The following is a 26942-nucleotide window of genomic DNA, read 5'->3' as shown; positions in this document are numbered from 1 at the left end:
TAATTTTGAAATTTATTTTCCAGTGATTGTTGTAATTTGTTTTATTGAAACGCATTTTGATAATATCTTGGCACAAATAGTTATTTTAAATTAAAGTAATTTTAATTTCTCATTATAAGTATATTTAACATTAAGTACATATATCAGGTGATTCATTAATTAAGCGTCTACAATCATAATCTCGGAAAGTTTTAATTTGTTTGAAAATATTTGTATTCATAATTTGATGTCATTTTAAAACAAAATTTCTGAAAAAAATTATATTTTTTTAAGTTTTTTCTGAATGAGACCATATATTTTTAATTTCATAGTATTCCAAAGCAGAACATGATTCGAAGAAGTTAGTTATTGGGTATAACTAATTATAAGTATTTAACTACTCATTTTAAACTTAATTTTTATGTATAGAAATACTCCGAAAAATATTTTGATTTGGAATATGAAATTAAAAATGAATGATATTATTCAAAAAAGTAAAAGGCTTAAAAACATGATAATGAATAAATATAGTTCATTTTAAAAAGTTTTATTTTGAAATGACATTAAATTGAGTAAAACAAATATTTTAAAAATGTTAGAATTTCCCAGAATAATAGTGAAGCATACTAAATATTATAATAATTAAATCTACACTAAAGAAACAATTCTACGAATCCGAAAGGGTTATTTGTGTTGAAACGTTTCAGGCAAAAAAGTACAGAGTACATATTATAATTAAAAAAGATATCTTGAATTTGTAACCACGTAATAAATTGAAATAACGACTATCATAACATTTAGTAGTTCCGTTTTGTGTTTGTACAACATTCGTTAACCTCGTTACAACAATATTTCTACTTGGTTAGGTTATTAAACCGTTAATTAAAGCGCAACAACCAAATAATAATTTACAATGGACTAACGCGTATAAGAAACGCGCACATTTCTATTTTTGAAACAGAGGTGTATATATTTATATTGATTATACAAAACCCATACATCCTAGTACAATAATAAATTTCATTATAATTAATTAAATAATTAGTTAATTATGGTTATGACGTTTAAATGTTATAATTACATTACAAACTCAGTTTTGTACAATAATATTGTTTTTTTTTTTTTTACTAAATAACTTAATATATTATTTTTAACATCTGCTAAATAATAAAACTTTATGTTGATTTTTTAATTTTTGATATGACGCTAAAAAAATGTTAAATGAATAGATTTTTAAACAAATAGTTAAGTAGTTTAGTTGAAATGTACATATTATTATAAAACTTATTTTTATGTTTTTTTCAGATATCAAATTGCATGGGCTTATGAGGCAGTATTACACTTAACAAGTCTATAAAGTGTAGATTATCCTTTAAAAAGGGCAGGTACCTAACATTTTAATTATCCATTTAAAATATCACTTTTATCGTTACATGTCCAAATTTTTTTAATAAAAAAAATATATGTATTAATGATTTTTTAGCATCGATGCATCATATAATTTAAATACACAATAATATTATACTAATAACCTAACATAATATAGCAAATACTTTTAATATAAGTTTTTCACGTTAATTATCTAATTTTCATTATGTCATTATGTCATATAATCGTATATTTTAGTTAGAGTTTCAACTTAAAGCATTTTCAAGTATATCAAATCTTTAAAAGAGTATATATCTAGTCGTACACACATTTAGTATGAACTATAGAAACATTGTGGTTAATTAATAAAATTACATATGTACACACTACACACATATAAATTGCACAGAATTATAAAAATTAAATTATACAGATGTAGTGACTGCGCTTGTTTTTGATTAAATTATAATATGCTTAATATATGTACTTATTAAGGACACTAAAGGTTACTAAGTTTATATTAACCAATATTTTGTATTTACACACGGTTATGGATAAGAGTCATTTATTGTTAAAATATTTTATAATGTGTAGTGTTTTCATAAGAAATACACAATATGTTGCATTGTTGCCAAATTTAAAGAAAACAATGATATTAAGAAAGATTCGTTTATTTAAATAGTGAATAAGAGTATCAAACAAATAACATGCTGTTAAAAAAAGTTAAATAATAATATTTACGAGTTTAGTTATTAATTCAATAGGTACCTCGAAAATAGTAATAGCTAAGCTACCTTCCTATCTATATTAATTTAAAATTTTCTCTAAAATATTAACGTAAAAAACTCCGGTGAAACGTATATCCTCTTAACAGAATAACAGATCGGGTCTAAGAAAAACAATTTTTAAATAAACGCATAATATGAAATAATTTTTGGTAAATACCAATTTCTCACTTTTAGGTGATCGCGTATTACGAACAATTTTTTAGCGCCGTCGATTACTCTAAGGATTTTCGCATTTCCCGTTGAAATCGATATTTGTTTAACGCCGTACGACGAGATTCTCTTGCGAAACTCCATAATATACAGTATACATACTACGTGCAATGTGCATATTGTATAGTATAAAACGTGTTCATTCGTTACTTGCCCGTTTCATCTTAAGAACATTATTTAATAGCATTTCTCTGGTGGCGCCAAGCCTCTTTAAACACACGTCATCTGCACAATCTATCGTACATAGTATATTTTATCATCTTTCAAATAGGAAACTTTAAGAGTTATTCAATGTTTGCATGGTTTACTATATAATATTTTATCCATTAGTATATACGAACCCCTTCGATATATATAAAATAGTTTATGTACTATTATGACGACTTTTGTTTACTAGCAAAATGTTACGTTATTTATTTCCTATTATTCTTTCAAACATGTATCATCTTTATTGCCTATATAATATATTGTTTAATCGAAAAAATAAAATTTTATTATAATGGAGATTAAAATAATATTTAGATGGGTACTTAATGTAAAGAAATATCTTATGCTATCAACATGTTGAGAAACATTTTATCATATTGGTTTCCAATTTTATTTTTTTTACGATTATTTACGTATATTCCTAGATTAAATCATAGTACATAGTTACGTTTGTGTATGACATTAATAAAAATATATAAGCCTAAGTCAGAAATAGTAAGTTAAATATATTTAATAACTGTATATACGGCATTGAGACCTAATTGTTTCTTTTTTAAGTTTTGATTGCACATTGGTACTAATAGTTATAATATGAATTTTTCAAAAATTGTTGAAAATTGAAATTTACTAAACAACGAATGCAAATTGTTCCTACAGATTAAAATTATAAATGTGAATTTTAAAATAGCAAAATAAATAATGCCATCTTTTGTTATAGAATATCATATAGACATACTCGTGTACGGTAATTTTGACTTGTAGAATTTGCATAAAATATTATGATTTTTATTTGCTACTAACTCGATTGAAAAATTTTAGAACTCGATTAGAAAAAAAAAAATTGAATCTCCAAAATTAACGTATTGTCGTTTTTAAAACAGGCATTTGAACTGTTAACATATTTTATACAATCAATTCCCTAGTAGTTTTCAAGAAAATCACGAGTGGCAGTAAAAAAAAAGTTCAACAAGCTTCTGTACTTAACAAATCATGATCATGTTTTGGTGAAAACGAATTCCAATCCGAATAGTTTTTCTCTCTCAATGATTTATTATTGCTTTCAAATTTAAAGCACCTGTTCCACTGGGCCCATAAACCCTTGTATGCATTTTGTGTATCAACATTTATTTGTCTGTATATTTATAACATTATAGAGTATTTTTTATTATGATATTGATGTACAATTTTAAATAGTTCATGATTTTTTCAAAAAATAATATTTATTATTATATTATCGTGTATAGATTATTATTAATACTTAATTGGTTTAATACAATATGTCCTTAAGTAATCTAAATCATAATAATTTTATTTAAATTCATAATGTGTTATTTTAATAGCATAAAATTATAAATATTATTTTAAACCGAAATTATATTTTTATTTAGATTAAAATCGATCAAATATTGTGAAATAAAACAAAATCACATTACTACACAGCTTAAGTTAATTAATATGAATTCCTTATAAACTTTATCTACATTGTTAGTGCAATTCGTTTCAATAACATAATTATAATTTAAAATAACTTACAGTTGAATGCAATTATTTTCCACCGTCGTTATTGCACATATTTAAAACAAGATCAACGATTATTTATTCGTTTAATAGTACAATGAATTTGCTATAGTAATGTTTTCCAAATCATTCTTCATGTATTGTTGGCCCATTATTCTAAGGGTCGTTATTTGCCTTTGCTTGTCCGTATACAAGTCTCCCCATTTATATATTCCCATTTCGTTCGACCCATATATATTTATCTTATCTTTGTTGCCGAAAATTATCTCGCTACTGGGAACCGGCCATCGTATACCCCTAAAGTATTTTATTTTTTATATTTAACAAAATATTTAATATTATATACGTTATTTTCGTTGCGATATCATAATAATTTGGATTCAATTTGATTTATATTTCATGTATAATATTCTATATATAATTTGTTTATATACTTGTGGTATAAAATTATTTTATGGTTTAAACACATGTTGACATTCAAGTATAAAAAGTAGTGTCTTTAAGTATATTCCTGTACAGTATTGTACTTAATATTTTGACAGATTTTTTTTTCCTTATACGAGTATAACTGATAAATTGTATATAGTTTTAATACATTTAAATTAATAATTAGGTATGATATATTTAAAAATTAAGTTGTTTTTCTAAGTGCAATATTATACCTATCAATCATAATCTTATATTTTATTTAAACGATATGTATAAGTATTAATGTTTGACTATAAATTATATTGCATTTTTTACTTTATACATTTATGGTTACTATTTAACCAAATAATATGTAATTTAATTTAACACCAATTATCGTTTAGATTTATTATACAGCTGAATTCAAATTACAGAAATATAATTCAATCATTTTTGAAATCCCTGAATAATTAATAATATAATATACGCATATTATGTGAATTTATGATAATATGCTATAAATTGTTATTTTGTAACATATTTTACAGCTGTACACTGTACAGGGAGTAGTTCCACTCGTATTTAGTTTAAAAATAAAAATATATTCCGTAATATAAAATGATTATATGAAATGTTAATTAATCCACAGAAAGAGGCGTCGTTTTCTTAAATTGCATTCACCGTCCAATCATCGTTTTAGAGCTGAAAAGTGTTAATAAATTGCATCCTCGTTGTGAGCCTATTTAGCATTTTGGCAACAACGTGGTGGTTGTAATTTAGGTTTAAAAATTTTGCAGGTAGGATAAAAATTGTTTTAAAGGGATTGAATTACATGAAAACTTTTATTATTTACGGTAGACTTAAAAAAATAAGCATTTTTCCTGGCTTTCGTTAAAATTCTCTTGCAGTCATTATTATTATTAATAACGATTACCTACACACCAAACTCAATCGATATTCAAAATATTATGTGTTTGCTTCCTGTAAATTATTCAACGAAATATGGCGAGGACATCAGTCACGCATATAAGACACATTCGTTGGTAAACATAATGGTTAACGGCTTTGGAAGACTTTGATAAAACGGTTTTGTGTCTTAAACGGGTGGAAATCAGTCCTTGCATTAATTATTGTTTATGTACAAGCGTCGACTATCTACCCTCATGAATATCCAACGACACTGCACTGCACGAGTTGAACACATGAGGTTGTTAATTTTTTTACTCTAAAATAATATATTACGTCAGTGTCCTAACTCATGCACGTAACGGTAATTATTGGACTTTGTTGAAAATAATTGCACCTACATTTATGTAACCATAATAATAATTGCAAGGTACTCATTAAATAATAACAAAATTCATTGACTAAAGTAAGTTTACCATTGGTTGATAGTATTAGAAATATGTTAAGAAGGTGCAGTACGAATATTTCGAGAATTTTTCTGCAGTAATGCCCAACATTTTTAAGCTATAGTATCCTAAGATAAGTAGGATATAGTAGAATTTAGCGAATTTATACTTTTATTTTATAATTTCGATTTTATATGGATATGTACAACTAAAAATATTATTATATTTATATTTTACAAAAAAAAAAAAATTAAATAATCTGAAATGTAATAATGTTATTTTAAAAATTAGGTAAATAATATGTAAATTATGGTACTAATCACTAAATACTAATATTAATAAATGATACAGGGGACATCGATATTGCTGTTTTTTAATTAAAATCCTTTATTTGTGGTTGAATTTTTGTAAAATATACTTTGATTTTCTGGAACATTATAATACATGAACTATGTTTTATTCGTTGATTTGTTTTTGTAGTGTATGAAATCTTTGTTCGCATAAATATGTCATTGAACATTGAAAACTAGTAATATTTTTATTTTTTGATAATATTAGCATTAATATTTTGAATATGAATATTAAATGAATTGATTGTAACTATATTTTTTGATTTAATAAAAGAGTTTGATCATTTCGTATTCCAGCGAAGTTTCTTCAAGACTGAATCAGTATAATTTATTATCTTATTAAATGGGCTGTTTATCCAATCACATTTTGTAATGTCTAAATCGAGAAATATACCTTTCTATACTCTCATCTAAGGCAGTGAAATATTCCAACACGAAAATCTCAGCACTTTCTTGTGCCATAGACAATAATTGGAACATCTTGAAATGATTTTTGTGCACACAATTTTTTTTTTAATTTTTAATTTGCCACAAAGTTTTTTATATTTTTATTTGGTTGTTTTTGCATGTTTGAGTTTATGTGAAAAATTAAAGTGTAAAATATATTTGATAAGTAAAAAATGAATATTTTTTATCAAACTATGATGCAATTGCTAATATATGTTAATCACTGTTCAATAGGTAGTAGTTATACTAAATTTGATTTATTAACAGTTTTTAAATTCATTAAAATAATCAATATTTTTGTACGCTTTGAACACCTTGATTTAATGAGTATTACTCGTAAATATTTACATGTTTCATATGCATATAGAAGTAACTCTTAATAATTAAGTACAATAAAAGTTGTTAAAATAATCTCTACATAATTTATCGAACTTACGTTAACATGTTTTTTTATCCCTGGCAGGTCTCTGATGTTCAGATTTTTAATCCAAGAATTCCGTAATATATGATAATAATAATGTGATTCGCTAGGGAAACTGCAGGATAATATTTTAGTAACACAATCCACATAAAACCGTAGGTTCATAATGTTGCCTAACGATGTCTGTGGGCGACAGGGTATAACATCAATAATTCGGAGGGTCATCTTTGATAAAAAATAAAAATAAATAAATAATAATAATAAAATAAAAAAACTTCTATTCGCTATCAGGATTTCATTTTTTTAAGCTATACCTACTCTTTATGTTTTTTTTTTCAGAAATAGCATTCATTATTCTTAGTTATATAATCTGTATACAATTTGAAAAATACAAATAATCTATACAATCAGTAAATTTTATGACATACGAGTTATATATAATACAGAAATATTATCAAATCATTTATAATTATAATTATTGTATATAGCCGCGTTTTTAAAAAAAATTGAGAAATCACTCAGTATAGCAGTATCCAACTAAGGTTTTTTTTTACATTTTTAATGGTAAAAATGTAGTTATTCATTTATTTTATATTTATTGTTATTGAATTAAAACAAATTATAAAAATCAACATTGACATAGCTATTCTTCGTAACTTTTAATAATTTTAATGAATACATACGTTGTATTCATTGAACCTCTAATTCAAAATTGTTGGCTGTCACTTTTTTTGGAAAAATAGCACTTACCCAATAAATATAATGATTTGTAATATGTAAAGTACATTACTTTGTAATTTAAATCTTAGTCATTAATCTAAATAGTTTTTTTTAAATATATAATCTGAGCTCTGAGTCTACACAGTCATTTATTCGGATGATATGTAAATTAACATCATGTGATATTTAAATATTTGACAAAGCCTATTATAATATTGAGCCCGAAAAAATAAATATTGTTATGCCAATATCGTTCTCTATATTCAAATTTATATGTAAAATCAGTTTTATACAACAACATAAATAAAACTACATTCCCTATACTCACACTAACGGTCATATTCCATAGATTATGGTTTGTCACGATGATGTACTTATATTTTTTAATTTACTATAATATTTATCCAAATTAAGTTGCCATGATTTATAATATTTATATATTACGTTCACCGTAATTGGGTACCTACCATAAACACGATCGTAATATCCTAAATATATTTAATTTATGACAAGTGCCTAAATATTTATTAATTCATTAAATATTACAGACTACAGTAAACATCTGCAGTACTTTAGCATTATAGATTTTAAGTATATAGGTGAATTATACAATATTATAATATACAGTTTTCTAGTAATTGGGTATAACATGTAACAAAAATTATTAGCTGATGATCAAAATTTATTTATGCAAAGGATCGTTCAAATGTAATAATAATTCAAAAGCAGATTTTCAGTTTTTGTATACCCGAGGATTTTTATGTTCCTCTTTTAGGTTATGTGTATGTTTCGTTATTTTATTATTTTTTCCTCTAAATCCCTCTCCACAGTTGTGATTGTATGCCCTCGTATATTTTGGAATTACATTTATTTTTGCAGTTCTTTTTCCCTTTCTGTTTGGACACTCCCCAATATTATTCTATTACTTTTTGCAACAAAAATCGATTTCGTATGTATTTAAATACATATTTTATATTATCTTGGTAGTCGGTATATTTTATTGCATAATATCCACTTAAAATACATTTTTTGCGAAAAAAATGTGTACCTATACGTAATTTATACGCATGTATTTAGATACAATAATTTAATATTAAAGTAGTATTATAGTTGTGTTAGATTGTCGTAAACTCGTAAATAATAAAAATAATAAATTAAATCCTACATCTTAATAGTATCAATTTGATTTGAGGTGATGATAGAGCGGATAAAATGGGATTAACAGTTATAGCTACCTCAAATAATTCCCAATCTTTCTCAAAAATTATATTACCACATTGACGAGTATTGGATAAAATACTTTTTTTTTAATTGTCCATTTATTAATTCTCATGTTATTACTAATGTTAACTAAGGTATTTAGACAATTATTTTCATTCATATTTGTTTCTACATTTAATTAAGCTTATTATGGATAATATTTATATTTATTTACTTTGAGAAAATAATATTCGCTCAGAAATTAAACAAAAACTAAATTCCGATAATGATTTGTATACGTCTAATAAATAAAAATGTTTTAAATTTAAAAGTTTATAAAAAAACTAAGCCTATTAGTTAATATTTTCTTATTATAGTTAGTGTATTTTAAGCAATTTAATTATATCGTGAGAGGTAGGTGTAATATTAAATTATGTTTCATTAAAAAAATAAAAATATTGCTTCAAAGTTATCCATATTAATCATATTTAACTTTTTATTAGAATTTACTCACTCCAAGTACAAGCTACGCTTATTGGAGGGGTATCATATAGAATTTTCTTTTATGATTTTTTAGTATTGTTTATTATTTTTATTTGATGAAAATAAATATTATTTTATTATTATTATTATAATAAAGTAGTTATTAGTTATGTTTACTGTCAAATTAAAAAAAAAAATGTTTTCAATAAAACATTTCAATGTTGTTCTGTTATACAAATAACATATTTGATAATTATTTAAACTGTCATTTATACGTTTTATTGTTTTCTGCGCAATAGAGTAGTATGATAAAAGAAACAACAATTTTTAAGACATTTACATGAGTTTGATGATAATTATTTTTTACCTATAATATGATTGTAATTTTTATTAAAAAAAAATAAATAAACATCCTTAAAACTCAATATCTGCCTATGTAGGGAAAAAAACCTAAAAATTATAATTTTATTGAAATTCATTTTATTTGTTTGTCTGTTTGTCTGTTTGCTTGTTTTTTTTTTTTTTGACAGAGGTAATTTAGTTTTGAATCTTGTTTTTTATAGTTAAAATAAAAAAAAAGTACAAGTTTAAAACCTAATAATACAACATAGGTTGTAGCATGAATTTTTTTTAATTAAATATAAATTTACAAAAGAAAAACAACTTTAGAAATGCAACGAACCAATGAATGGATTAAGATTTTCTGCTGTACCATTTATATTATATATTATAATACTCGTATTTAAATTAAATTACAAAGGGACTTTTCAGAAGAAATAATTATTATAAAACCGCTTGTTAAAGAAAAAAATCTATAATTCACAGTCTATACAATGTAATATATAATATTATGTGTTTTGAAATTCTTATGCTAAATAATTTTAGCATAATTATTATATTAATATTATTCTATATATGAATAATCTTAATTGTATATTTTTTTATGATATAAATAATGTCTCATTTTTAAAAACTGCAGATATTTTGGTAGTAGCCCGTAATGTATGTAAAATAAAATTATTATAAAATTATTACTCAAAGACATTTTATCAAGTATCAAAGTTGGAAAAACTATAACGGTGAAATATTATATGCACCGCTTAGTCATATTATTGTGTAACATTTAAAACCACAATAAATGAATAAGTCATATAAACCAGTCGAGTATTATGATTATTGCTTTCATTTTAAAGTGCAATGAGTACCGAATTGAATTTTTTTTTTTTGTTCCTATAGTACATCACCGCAGCTATACGTATAAGGGAAAGCAAAAAATAACTATCACTATTCGCGTCGAATATTTGACATTTGACTCGGACCCCAGTACCATTCAATTACATAACTCTTTGTTGGACTTACCACGCAGTCACCCAGGTTGGCGACGAGACAGGATATCCGACTGGAAGCTCCCGTCTGTGCGACGACGGTCGACGAGTTTTCCGTCAAAAACTTCGGTTTGAGTAGTGTCCGTTGGAGTTGCGCGTCGTCCAGTGCACTGCTTTGCGTCGCGTTCGTCACATCCGGTGTGGTCGCGGTACCCACCGTGGCGGTCGAGTTTGTTGTGTTACGCGGCGGCAGCGCAGTAGAGATACCGCGAACGGGAGCCAAAGGTTTTTCGATAGGTTTTCCTCCAGTTTCCGGCACTGAATTTTTTTTTCCATCGCCTGTAATATACAAGAATAATATTATTACTAATATTATTTTATCACGACGATCGTGCAACCGCGCAAATAATATGACGAGCAAACAAGTTTATCCATTTTTAAAATATGAACCAGTTCTCAATTCATATTGTAATATTTTGTATACATAGTTATTCTTTTATGGTTAGCGGTATGGTCGAGAGTGGACTCTGAAGAACGGTTATTCCCATTTATCCGTAAAGTAAAGAACAAACTGCATTATATATTATATAATGTTGTATTATATAGTAAAATGATAAATAAAATAAGTTATTATGTATTTGAACAATGGCCTACGACAAAAACACTGGAATATAACTTATAAGTACCTATAAGCAGCTTTTAGCCTTTACCGTTATGCATAAAATAATAATTATCATATTTCTCTGATGTCTTATTGTAATCCCAAAACATATATCTTATTCGTATACTCAAATCTGCCTAATACATAATATTTTTGCTTAAATATTATATTATGATTCACAGGGTTGACGCATTTTTTATTTTAAGCGTTCGAAAGCAGTAATTGATAATGGTATGGTATGTGCACGATTAGTTATTTAGCAATGAGGTTTGGTTACATGTATATTTTTAAATTTCTTCGAGAGTTGTATTATTATAATTTTTACTTTGTTTAAGGGGAGCAGGTTTTATCGGAGTTCAGGTATTTACGAAACAATTAATGGATTTGTTTTCGTTCAATAACAGTCTGTTATAATTTATTATATTTCATAATTTAACGTTAATTGTTTTGGCACATAATTAAACAAGTTAAAAATACAGCGGTTAAGTAATAATTGTTACACAGAAAAATTATTGTCAGACCGTGAAAATTCGGCGAACACAAATTTTCATAACTCATTTTCAATGGTTCAACGTTATAATGCTATACGTTTCATTTTAATGCGGTGAAAAAAGAATCTAAGACATCACTTTCAATATTAATTTTATTTTCGTGACTCCGAAATAAGAGTGATTTATATTTTATTCATAAGACACGATACACAATGAACGCATAATACATAGATTATTATTATTATTTTATTATAATATATCTGTCGTGCCAAACCGTAGTGGTACAACAGGTGGACCGTATAACTATGATTCACCGATACGGCACGCGCATTCCGTGTATAGGTACATATATCGCGCGCGCAGTATACTATTATAGTGAGCGCGGTTGTTTACTTAATGAAATGTCAATCAAAACGAAATTTGCGGTCGGTTCGCACACGCCACATTCGGCAGCGGTAATCGCGACAAAAAACGACCCGCAAAGACGTTTAATTCAAACAGTCGTTCCGACTTAGTTCTCGTGTATACGGTGTACACGGAAACCAACCGAATATTATAATATATGCGAATGATTTCGACCGTATTCAATGGCACACACATATACACATATATTATAATATAACGTTTTACGGTCTCTGTTGCGCCATTGGACGTTTGTACAACGCACACATGTGTATAGGCATATACATTTTCCAATACGCGTAATATACATGTACGCTGTACAATATGTATATATACTACGTACAAGTATGTCGGGAAATAGTCCGGGAAATGCGGAGAGAACGCGCCCAGAGATATTTATTTATGTGTGGGGCGTGTGCGTTCGTTTCATGTGTTACATTCAAACGGGGCGGATTTAATATGACAATACGAGTTCCGTGCAATTAAGATCCCATTAACGACGTTAAATCTGCTCTTCGAATTTTACGATTGAAACAATATAGCATGTACACAGCAGGTATACCTATACTGTAATAGTTACGGGCGTACAACGCGATAAATGTAATATTATATTACGTTATTATCACTCCTCCGCGTGTCAGGAGTGCCTATACACATCCCACGAAACAATATACGCCTGCGAGTTCTTGATTTTTTTTTTACATTAATATCAATTTTATTCAATACTAATTTGACAACTTTTTTTGATCATAGATCCCCCTCGTTTCCCCTCGAATACGCATCTGGAATCACTAACCGTGTAACACGGTTAATTCGGTTTGACATCGTTAAAACGATCGTTTCGTAATATCATTCGTCAGAGTATATACGCATAAAATGTATTTATTTTCAGTTTACGAAGAAAAGCACCGACGGTATTTTTTTTTCTCTTCAATAGAGCATTGTATCGCAGCGACCATTTTGAATCGCACAGTTATACTATATATGCTATTATTATTTTTTATCGCAAGTACAGAAAATGTGTGTTAGGAAAAATGTGGTGCGGTAATGTATAAATGGATATTAATGTATCGATGGCCTCGCGAACACCGTAACATGGATCAGGAAAAAAAAACGTACGATTCACAATAACGATGAGTGTATATTATATATATATATATGGCTGGGGACCGTCTCTTTATATATTGTTGTTGAGAAACGTATTTTACATTCGCATGGCACGGTGGTGTGGTGAAAATGTAAATGAAAAACTAGTGACGGTTTTTATTTATCCAATCTGATATATACGTACGCCTTTTATCTCCCTCTCTCCCTCTCTCCGCGTTCGTATAAATTTGACGTCAAAAAGTCGCGTTATACTGATAGTGTGACAGGCGGCGCACAATCTTCCAGTGAAAATGTTAGTTTTCTATTCCCCCGCAGAGTAGGTATCGATATAAAAGTTTCGATGCTTTGCAAATACGCGCGGGCGCACTTGATTAATTCGAGGTCACCAAGAAGAAAAGAAAGGGAACGGAGATTGCAGATTTATGTGCGTGAAGTATTTTTAAATCGAGTACCAATACTAGGTCAATATATAATTAAAACTCGAGGCAAAAAAAAAAAACTACTATTTTACCGCTATAAAATATCGTAGAGTGTAAAGAATTCACTAATTAACAAATACAAACATTTTAAAAATCTACCAATAATATCGGATGGAATAATTATATTATATTATAAGATGATATAAAGTCTCATTACAAAAATCCAGCTTAGATCTCAAGTATTGAAATCAACATTGATTTAAGTTCTCTAAAAAACAAACGAAAAAACTTACCAAAATTACTTGTACGAAAATGAAGATAAATACAAAAACTATACGCAAATATATATTTATGCATCAAAATACTATATAGGAGTTGGAATCACCATCCAAACAAAAAAAATTGAACAACTACTGTTCTATTTACATTGTTACATTGCCAATGATACAGCTATCACAATTCTACAATATATCCTACAATATGTTTTCAACCCCAGTGAAATATCAGTTAAAATAGATAATTCAATTTGTTACATAAAAAATTATTTAATATGGATTTTCGAAAACAGTAACATTCGAGGTATTAAAACAAAAGATTAAACATCCAAATAAATTATACCAACAAATTGAGAAAAAATAGATATAACAATAAACATCGAATTCAAAAAAAATATCTGTTCATTAGAAAGGAATGCCCGCAAATAATAAAAAAAAATAGAAAGACGAGTTAGTATTAAATAGATTGAGAATTAGCTATAAAGTTAACTTGCGGTTTCTTAATAGCTTAAGAAGATTATTCAACATGCATTATCTGTGGAACTAAACTCACTACAAAACACATTTTTATTTATTTATTATTATTTATTTTAACAGAATTATGCCAATACGAGACTGAAATAAAATTAAATAATTTACCAGGTCATCATCATGACATTTGAGGACCTCAAACTGAAGCGACTAACAAAATATTAAAGCTTTTTCAATAAACCGACTTATATAAACATGTATAGAAATTGTAAATTAAAAATAACGAATTTCCTTCCTCAAATCTGGAAAGTATTATTTTTAAATTCTTAGATGATTTTAAGTCTATGATTAATCCTCATCTACTCGCTCTTCTGACCATAGTAATTTTTATAGTCTCCAACTCTCTCCTCATTCTATTATGAAACGCTAATCTTATTATCCAACTCTCAATTACAACTATTCCAGTCAATCCTTAAAAAATAATAGTGTATCTGCTTAGATGAATTGAAAAAAAAATGTAAAAATGTGTAATTAAAGTGTAATTACTACCTTTTGACGAAGTATATTCACTAAAGGTCCGTTCAATCTGTTATTCCTGTCCGTATATTATTATAACAATTATCACTCGAGCTTATTGTTCAAATTAAAGCAGATCGTATAATAAAGAATCATGTTAAAAAAATAATAATAATATATCAACTCGATGATTATGTTATTACGTTAATAACACTTGATGTTGAAGTGAAAAGATAAAAAAAAAAATAATATTTCAATTTATTAAAACGCAAACATAGTACCATTAATATTCGTTGTTATTTTTTCGTCAAGATATACGTAAATAAAATACAGTTATCAAGTTACCAAAAAATTATTATTTATTATAAGTTTTTCGAAGATTACCTACTTTGTATATTGTTTTTTTTAAATTTTTTTTTATGTAATTTTTGATAAACAAATATAGCATATTACTTCTAAGTTATTTTGAGAAATACAACATATATAAACCTTATGAAATTCACTCGGATTATTATTAATATTGTTGAAGACTTCATAATATTTATGTCTCCATCACGATATTTATAAACTTATCGCAAGTACTTATAGTATTGAAATAGATTTACATATTTTTTATTTTGTTAACTGGAAAATACACACAATTTGTAACGTAACACTCGTGTACAATTTTTTTTAAATATGTCATTCCCAAAAATTGTACTCTATGGTTTTTTTTTCGATTTCAATTCGCAATCACAATGTAACATAATATCGTGAGATATGATGCTATATATACTTATTGGGGTCATTTTATTTTAAAATAATATAAGAAATAAGATAAATTAATTTGTAAATAATTAGAAAACCAGTTCGCAACATATCTGTTAGGAGAAATTTTATTACATAAACCTATAAATATGATTTATTTAGTTAATTAATATTAATAGGTAATTAATTTCTAATTATATTTTTATGTAATATATATTTTTATATTCAATAAATATTAATTTATACAATCTGTATAATATTAATACCGCTGATCAAAATATTCTTGAATTGGATTATAAAGTTTAATATTTGATTACATCCTAAATTACAAAAAAATCGTCAAAATTGAGAATATAATAACAAATTTTTAACTATCAGCAAACATTTCTAAAACTATTGAAAATCTTTCAGTTTATTCTATAATATCGAAAATAAATCACACTTGAAAGAATAACAATATGGAATATAATATAATTCGAATGCTGGTAGAGAGTAGTGAATGATTAGGCTATTACAAATAAATAGATTGAGTCAGTGAAATTTTTGAAAAAAAACATAACAAGATTTATTTGAAAAAGTTAAACATAAATTGTCAATATATTTTTGCTTTGTATTTTATTAAATATTTGAGATAATATTATGCAGTTACATGGTAGTTCCAATGAGTAATGAAACGATTTTAAATTATGAAATTCTGATCAAATATGCTTAAATTGTTAAATTATTTCAATAGAATTCGTTATCTTAACCATTGCCCATCTAAAATAAACGTATTATAAATTTAATTTGCATGTTCATAAATTTAACGAATATTTTTTTCATTTAATGTTCAGGTTTAAGGTATTTTTTTACGGATTTCATTATAGAAGCTATTAAGAATATAATATTTAGTTTGGAAAAAATGCACTCAGTATATTAACTGAGCTTTTTTATTTATCATAAATAATTATATAAATTTGCTATTATTGATATTTTGTTTTGTTTTAGTTGCAAGATAAATAACTATAATATCGAAGTTACTGATTTTATGTGTCTGTAAGAAAAAATTCAACGAGTGGCAAATCGGGGACATTTAAGGACATTTAATGGGTATACCACGCCCAACCAATTTGCTAGGAAATACGAACTAGGTATCTCTAAATATAACAACTGACTGTTTGATGGTATATGTATATTATGTATAATAATGTGAAATAAATATATTTTGGAAATGAAAAAGTTAAATATTTTTCATAAAATATATTTAATGTTATTTCAGAGCTAAAATGATTGTTTAATTACAATAATTCACAAAAATTATTCATAAATTTTCCAGGACGTTTTGTAGCTTACGAACAGTTATAATAATTTTGGTTTTATTAATATTTCTATACTATCACTAGCTCATTTAAACTACGATTACTTTTTTCATAATACATTTTTAGGAAAAAATGACCGGAATGTCCTAAAAAATGTAACTTTGATAAAGTTGTGCTACTTTAAAATATAATATACCAGGAAATTTTTTACAAACATGACAAATGTTTTCAAGTTTAAAATTATAATTTACTACTATCCTTTTCTGAAATAGTTGTAATAAAATGATTGTCAAATTGCCGGTCACGCACGATACAGCCATAAAAATAAACCATTTTTATATCAATTTATATGATATAATTTGATGTATTTAAACTACTAAATTTTAGTGAGTATATAATATTAATATTAAATTAATTTTAATTTAATTTAAAAAAAAACTTACAAGAGTAATTTTCATTTCAAAAATGCCGTTAAAACCTAGTTGAATTTTTATGAAATGTTGTTGTTATAACATTAGATAAAAACAGTATGAAAAGGTATATTTTTTTAAACATGTTACAGTTATACTCAGATGGAAAAATAATCCTCGTGAATCTAACGGGATACGACCCACATGTTTCTGTCAGAGTAATAAAAAAAAGAGAATTTCAGTAAAGCTACTTATTATAAAATGTCTGGAATTTAATTTATGCATTTTTTTCTTGACGGTCAACACGTAAGTTAAAAATTCAACAGAAATTAAATATTTTATATAATCATATTATAATACAACTAATAAATATTAGATTTTAAGTTTATAATTTTGGATGAATTCGTTAATATCCAGCTATGGTTATATTAAATAACCGGATTAATTAATTTTTAAATATCTACATGTAATTAATATTATGCATTTATTAATTTTAATATTAATAATAATCAACAGTTTTATTCCAAGAAGTTAGCCAATTTAATTTTCTTGATTTGAAATTAATAAAATACGTGTATTCAAATTGAAAAATGTATGCTACAGAACAATTTTTTTTAAATTTTACTAGTATTCCATAAAAATAATTTTTATTACAGTGGAACCTCTATTAATAAACACTTTTCAAAAGTGGACTTTTTAATTATACGTAAATATGTGTTATAAAAATATTCATTTTTTAATACTTAAATACATACATGAATAATAAATATATTGTAGTACATTTAGTATAGTATAATACATAATGACTTTATAAATTACGTATAATAAATAATATAAAGTTTAATGTGTAAATGTATAACCAATTTTTTTTTTGTACTTAATAATATTTTAAGTTTTTATATAGCACTTCCTTATTGTAAACATTTTACAATTCTTCCCAAAGTTATAATTATTTAGAGGTTTACTCAATAATAAACTACTCCTTAAAATGGACATTTCTAAATTTCCGATTACTTCCTGTGTAGAAGTTTCACTGTATTGTATTATACCTATGTATGTATTTTGTGTACTCAAGTACTCAACACTCAAGTGTGATTGTTGTATAGAAGTGTGCTGTAACATTTAAGAATATTATACATTTTCGAAAGATTACATTGTTACAAGGTTAAAGATACATAATATTATTATAGGAAGTTACGGTTATAATACCAGAAATCTCAATTTAAAAAATATAATATTTTTTAAATAGTTATAGATTGTAATTTTTTTGAATATAAAATTGTTTTAAAATTTAAGAATATTGAAAAGATATGTGAAGATAACGTAATAATAAATGTCTAAATACTTATTTCATATAAACATAATCGTTTACATGAATAGTAATGAACGATTATTCGAAAGTCAGTTTAACTTAATAACAAATCGAATATGGTGTATGGTTATTAATATTTTAATTGGCCTGGGGCAGAGAGATAATTTAACAGTTTACCAGCATAAATCCGTGGCACTTCGACTTTATGAACAAGTGAAGAATCTTGAATTTTGGCATACTATGGTTTTTTTTTGTATAATGTATGCATTCATGTGGTTATGCCCTATATTGTATTTTATAATTAATTCCTCTTTAGAAAATGGAAATTAAAAGTTTCTTTAACTTAATATATTTTTTATGCCAATCAATTATTATCTTTATTTAAAAGTAAAAACTGATTTATATAATAATGATTTTTAAACAATATAGGTATCTTGAACAATCATTATTTAAATATCTTCTTTCTATACTATTTTTAAAAACTAATTAAAATTTTGGACTTTGACCATTATATAGTAATACTTTTAGTAGTAACTTTATAGAATATAGACTATATATTTTAATTTAAAAATCATTGATCGATTTTATAAAAGAACATTTTTTAATAGTTTTTTTTTTTTTTCATTATTTTTGCTATTTTAATTTTCAAATTTTTCTTTGCGTTTTTGATCAGTTTTTGAGAATATTTACAATTATATTGTTAAATGTATTTATAAAGTTATAAATAACCAGAAATTAACTTGGTAAATCATGCGTTAATAAAAAAAGAAATACTAATTCTAGTCCAACGTTTGACATTTAACAGTGATATTGACGTAAAATTAGTTTATTAAAAATAATATTTATCAGAGAGGCGTACTGGTAAAAAGTTTTCAAACAAGATTGAGTCAAAAATGCATTTATTAAATTATTTAAATATTTAAAATAAATATTTCCACAACTGTATTAAATACTTGAAAAGTTTAATAATTTTTTTATCCAAACATTTGTAATTTTATCGAATAAGTATCGAATGTGTGTAAATGGGTATAGTAAATTAAGATTTGGTACTAATATTATGTAAATACCTATAAATTATGAAAAATAGTCTAAAAATATACTTTTATATACATACCATATATTTTAAATTATAAAGGATACAATAATATTTATTTGTTTATTAACTCCAAGGGAAATTTTATAGTGCATAACAAATGTATGTAAAATAATTTAAGATAAAATTGCTGAAACACATCACAAGTGTGTAATTGAATAATTTTTTTTTTTTAAATTAAATTCGTATATTAATTTTTTTTATCCTTTTCTCATATTATACGTATATACTATGTGTATTATAGATTTGCGGTCGACTAGAAAAATGATAACGAAATGCATGTGAACCCGAAATCAATAATAATATAACGTATCCGTCGTCGGACGGCAATAGTTCTGTGAATACGCGTAGTGCCGTAATAGCTGTCGTACATATATTATTATTATATAAGTCCGCGGAGACTGCACCCCCCTTTTCATTCAATCGAGGGCTTAAGCTATTGGCGAACGTGACGTTTTCGAAACGGCGTCGACGACGTAAGCCCGGCGTTCCACACCGCCCTTAACCTCCCCCGAAAGAGCAGCGCCGAGAATACGGGTCTGGTCGACGGGGTAGCTTTGCGTGCGGCATACACGTACAGACTTTCGGTCCCCGTCCGCTGGACCGATACCCAATTAATCACCGCGGCGGCACCGACCGGGTCCCCGTGCGGTCGCCGTCGATCGTATTTCACAGGTCAGTTGCCGGTCGACCGTGTCAAACGTCGCAGACGCGGCCGTGTACGCAGCACGCGCATTACACTATACAGTGTGATTCATCAGCACACGTCTTATGCCCCCCATTCCCGTTCTTTTGATTTAGTAGTAAATGCATTCAAATCCAGTTTTTCAAGAGTAGTTACAAGTCGGTGCATGCTCAGATTTCTCGCCAAAACTGAACCCTATAGAACCTAGAGCTGAGTTCTGGGTTTGGGGCGGAGGGAGGGAGGCGGCCCCTTTAAGATTGATTACAAATTTTTACAAATTTTAGAGAAAAATGTGAATGTCGTACATTCACAATTAACGACATTCTGTACGACGCGATATATCTGTGTATGACTATTATACGTATAGGTGAGGCAAGTAAGAGGTAACCACAATAATATGGATAAAAGGATAAACACGTACTGCAATACGCCATAGAATTATATTATAACATCATCATCAGGATGACGAGTTTTTTTTTTAAGGGAATAATGCACTCGCAGGTTTCCGCCGAGGATTTCAATAAAATACAACTGATAAACAAATTAACAGTCACTTAGTTGTGCAGTGGGTGTCTACAAGAGATAAGTTTTTGAAGTGTTACGTTACATTCGACGCATTACAAAGCCAATAATACGACAATGACAATTCCGACGGAGCAAATCTCACTCGAGTTAACATAATGTAAAATTTGGTAATCGTAATTTCACCATATTCTTCGTGTATACGATTGATAATATTGTCATACTCAAATCATGTCACTCAACTGTCGTTATAATTAATTTTAACGCATGATCTCACAAGTCAACATATTATAATAACATATACAAGGTACCTATGGTATCTATCTGCGTCTATCGCAATTACGTTACACTCGTGCCAATTATAGAAGTCAGTAAGTCACCCGTGATTTGGCATAATATAATATATTATGCTAACGGGATGAATACTCAATTACCTACGCAATACCGCATAGTAGGTATGTGGATGTGTAGTGTATCACATTATATTATTATATTGAAAGTAGCGATATACCGATATTGTTTAATTTAGAACTTATCGGCATAAAAATGATCGATAATAATAATCCCAATCATACTATATTATACACTTAATTGTTGACAATAATAAAAAAGTCTTACCTTTTTTTTTTTTTTTTTAGAACGTTTGACGATTTCTTTCATAACTCACGAGTAAACTATATCGTATTTACATTGGAAACCGCTATGAATGAACCAACCATCTTTTAAACTAGGATAAAACGTATTAGATATGATCTTTTGATTGATGATGATCAAACAATATAAATGAAACACGGTATAGTTTATTAAATTACTGATTCACTACACATACATTTTGATTAATGACTAACTGAGTATGCCCATCGTTAATTTTTTTTTATGTTTAAGACTTGTTATATGAATATAGTAAAAAAATAGCATAATATAATTTTTTAGTTTAAAAGTGTTCAATCTATTATCGTATTGGGTTTATTACAGTTCTCTCGTCTGATTAAATCACTACGACAATATAAATTACCAAGTATGTTTCGGTAATCACAATGATAAATTCAAACATCATAATAGTAATATAAATCTGTATTTGTATTATTTTTCTTTACTCTCTCTTTCTCTTAATGTCTATACACTATACAGGATGATTCACCGAGTATATTCAATTTTTTTCTTTTTTTTTCTTAAATGTTGCAGAAATTCAGAATTTGATTTTAAAAATTTTAAATATATTTAAAGGCTATATTTTAAAATTCTTGATTTTTTTGTACTACTTATGAAGTATAATACTTCAATATCCCATCTGTTTTATAATTTTGTAAAATTAATTTTAAGAACTTTTATCCTTAGAGTATAAACATTTAAATAACAAAAAACTAATTGTTTAAATTTTAAGTCAATGCTCCTAATCATTTAAAAAATATATATTCACTACATAATTTACAGCAAACAAAGAATTCTCATTTGAAAAACTGAAGTTTATATTGTCACAGGATACTCTGTAGTATAAAATATTTTCAAATTCTTGAAAATATGTTCTTTAAGCATGTTTTAAACATGTTAAATATCATAATTTTAATAATTATATATGTCAGTAAGCGTGTTTGGCGACTCACACTGTATATATCTATTATACACACAGGTATGGATGAAATCCGAAAGGCAATGCATTACTCGATGACATATGATCTTACATAGATACAGATCGTTTATAATTGTTACTCTGCTGATAGTGATTATGATATTATTATCTGCCATCACGCGATTCTAATGTTTAACATCGCTGCCATGTATAAAAAAAAATCAATAATACATTATAAAATGCGAAATGAAAAACATGAAAGCGATAACTCCATGCGTGGGGGCGAATCATTACTTATATTTTATATATTCGTACAGCAGAATAGAACAAAAAAAAAACAATTTTCGTGTGGGCTGCACTTAACGCTTAACGTGTAATAAATGTGGGTGTAAGTATACCTATGGCTGTAAATTTGTAAGTTATGATTTGCCGAAAACCGATAATGGACGCCAGCGTGGTTCCCTTTTAAATTTCTATGGGTAAACCCACAGCGTGAACACTTGCATGCAAAACTTATGAAAAGGAGTTAGTGTAGTCTGTGAAACTTTTCGTCGTCGACATCGTGATCTTATTATTTTTTTCTTGATGTCCCCCGTTTCAAACGATGACGGTTGAATAAAATCATCGCATAATAATGACGAAGACGATGATGATCGTATAGTTATAAAATAACAATAATTCATCATCGTTCGGTGGTCGTGTGAAATCCGTTGATTTCTTCTCCCTCGAGAAACATGCTATTGGTGATAGAGAAAGCGAAAACGTGATCGTAACGCAAAACTTCATGTAAATTATTATTGAGACAATTACGGCGGTCGGTCTGAAGGATAACGTTCGTTTGTTGTATTCATATTACGACGAGTCGACGGTACGTTAATCTTGTATTTTTTAATAATCAAATAAAAATGACGGGTCGTAAATGTGAAGTAATACATTTTATATAGGATAAGGGTAAACTCTAAGAAAGGAAACATTTAGTTATAAATAAATAACTACTAGTTCGAAATTTGATTTTTGTAAATCGCTCCCAATCCGTAGAAAAATATTTTTATTTAAAATTATTTCCATAAAAAATGTGATTTTTTTCCAAAAAATGTTTCACGTAATAGATTTAAAATACAGAAAAAAATTAACACACACATACACGTTGCAGTGGTAACACCCTAGAGAGATTGTCGATATTACAACAGCGGCAAGAGCCACAAAGGTTGGCGCAGTAAAAAAGAATTGTAAACTACGATTACAAGTTACAACGTAAGGTGCGTTTTTTCTATTTTTTTTTTAATTTTATTTTTTTTACGACATATTTGAAATTTCCAGCCACTCTTTTGCACGAGTACGAAAGACGAAAAAAAAATGTTTGTAAGCGATTGTGACGTTTCATATATCGGTTAAGCACAAAAAGAAAAAATATATATCGAAAACATAATACGCGTTTCACTACAACGACATACCTATACGGTTTTAAAACACGTACGCAATGCGAATTGAATAGAAAAGGCGCCGGGGCGTATAATATTATTATTATCATCGTATATTATTACACACATACACACACACACACACACACACACACCTATTTGTATAATAATATTGTTACGAATAAGCTACTACGTCACATATTGTTGTTACTCGTTTGGGCAAACACACATTGTGGACGGAAGACGAACGCCAAACTACCTCAAACCGTGTAATACGGTTTTAGGCGACTTGCAAATAATTTATCTAATAACTCATAGTACAGCACGTGTTATTATTACAGCGCAATATCTATTTCACGGAAACAGAAAGTTGTTTTATAGTGTTTTTGTTTTTAGATATACCTAGATAATATTATACGGTGGTTTCCGAAAGTTTCGTATCACCCAAATTATTCATCTCTGTGGCAAATCAATATACATAAATGTATATGTATATAAGAGTTGTTCAACAGTAATCTATAATAAGTGTATGCGATCGAATGGGAATTTGTATTGATTGTGCTGTTTAAAAACTGAATTTAAATATATTGTTGTGCCGTAGAGAACTTAAGAATAAATTTAGAATGATGTCAAACTCTTGAGAAAATATATTGTATACCTTATATAGTAAGAATTAATATTTTAATGCTCTAAAAAACATCAAAACTGCATTTATACAGTAAATGGTAAAACATTCCCAAAATATATAATATAATATTTTATAAAATGCACTCAAAATAAACAACTATGTTATACACAATATAAGTATGAGAAAAGCAATTTTTAGATAATAAAAATAAAAATAAAATTTTAGATTTACTTCTAAAATATACCAACTATCAAAGAGACATTTACAACAAAGTTAGTAAAGAATTATAAAATATGTTGAATTTATAATATTAAATTAAAAAATATGGTATAACTAGGGCATATTTTTAATTTTTAATTTTAGATTTCGTGTATGAATAAAAAGATTCATAATCACTAAAGAAATTTTTCATGTGTAAAATTTAATATGCGAACAAAAATAAAGAAAACATTTTAGGATTTCATAAAATTGTAAAATATAATACATAACAAATAGAATAATATTTATTATATTATATTATAATATAATAATGTTTTGTTGATGTTTGAATTGTATTGCATATTTTAGTCCATATATTATCATGGATATCGTAAAAAATATAAAAATTCTATACAGCTCTATACATAACCTTCTTATGTATAAAATATAATGTGTACCCATATACGGTGCATGCATTTTCTATAAACAGCTTTAACAACCGAACAGTGCCGTAGAGTTTACAATTCATAATTTCACGATACAAATACTTGTGTAAAAATAAGACTTTATTCGGTCGGAATAACAACGATAAACACGAGAATAATAATAATAATAAATATAACAATTAAAATTACAGACATAACAATCATAATATTCTTGTTATTCGAACTCGCAGATTGACAGTATATTTACATATCGGTTTGGCGCAGACTTATGATAAGTAAAGTTCAATATTATGCGATAAATATTTCGAGCCAACCACTGCGTTCATCGAAAACTATAGAATGATATTGTCTGGCCAACGGTTCGATCAACCGCCGTATACCTTTTGCGTGGAAATAACAGAATAAAAAAATGTTTTCGGTTAACTGTACAATTTGTTAGAGTATAACACGCCGCGAGTTTGGCATTCTTAAATCCACAATATTAGATACATTTTATACATAATAAATACTTGTAGATGGTGTGACACATCCCGAGGGTATAACTGCGTGTAAATGATACGGTTCGTTTGTGGTCTCGTTTACGTATTTTGACGTTGGCATAAAAATCTCCGTCATCCTCGATATAAGACTACAAAATATTTTAAGGCGGTTTCGTGAGTAGGCTTTCATCAATTTTGTTGTTAATAATAAATTATTGTCATTATTATGATGTATTATTTATAATATAATTTATATTTATCTTAAATCTTATTATGATTAAATAATATGGGTATAATTATTATTGTGTAATATGATTTTCTCAAATGAGTATAACCTACCATTATACACGAATAATTACTTAGTATATTAAATGGTAACAAAAGTTCAAAATATATTATTTGCTCATTTTTTTAATTCTTTAGTATCTAAATAATATGTCTGTGTGTCCGATATTAATTTGTATTAAGTACATATTGTTGTTTAACCACCGATCATTGATAAAAAAATACAAGTGCCGACCTACGTTGAATGTATTAATAAATATTTTATATTTTAGACTATGACCATAGCATTTTAAATTGTGGACGGAAATATAAATAGCAAAACAAGTATAGTTTACTTAAGAAAAAAAAAAGTATTTATTTTGAAGCGTTCGTGACGAATTAGAACTGTATAGAGCTGTTGTGTACTTTTAATTAATTTCTGTTAGTAGTAACTGTTAAAAAATTTTAATATCAAAAAAATCTATTTAATTTCATAATTTTAAGGGTTTTGGATTTCAAGAAAATAGTTACATTGTTTTTGGTATTATTTAATAATCCTCTAGAATCTAGACAATTGAAAAAACTTTTATTATAGCGTGAATTATTTATTAAACTTAAACTTATTGTAGAAACTTGCATTTTTATATTTAAACAAATTTGTATTAATAATTAACATAAGATGTTTTAAAACAGAAATTTATAATATAATATAGTAGTGAGTGAAGAGTTTACTGCACAGCTTGACTTTAAA

General features: G+C 26.7%; 1 protein-coding gene across 1 annotated transcript in view; it reads right to left on the bottom strand.

Moving 5' to 3' along the window:
• LOC132929513 (hemicentin-2-like) overlaps positions 1-26942 on the bottom strand; it is a 318477-nt gene that overhangs the window by 92252 nt on the left and 199283 nt on the right. The window contains exon 3 of the mRNA XM_060994902.1: positions 10811-11115. Coding sequence (XP_060850885.1) covers positions 10811-11115 — 305 coding nt within the window. The remainder of the gene's footprint in view (positions 1-10810; positions 11116-26942) is intronic.

The sequence above is a fragment of the Rhopalosiphum padi genome, chromosome 4, assembly GCF_020882245.1.
Source record: "Rhopalosiphum padi isolate XX-2018 chromosome 4, ASM2088224v1, whole genome shotgun sequence".
Classification (NCBI taxonomy): domain Eukaryota; kingdom Metazoa; phylum Arthropoda; class Insecta; order Hemiptera; family Aphididae; genus Rhopalosiphum; species Rhopalosiphum padi.
Note: the sequence above shows the minus strand (reverse complement) of the source record. Positions and strands in the feature narration are given on the sequence as shown.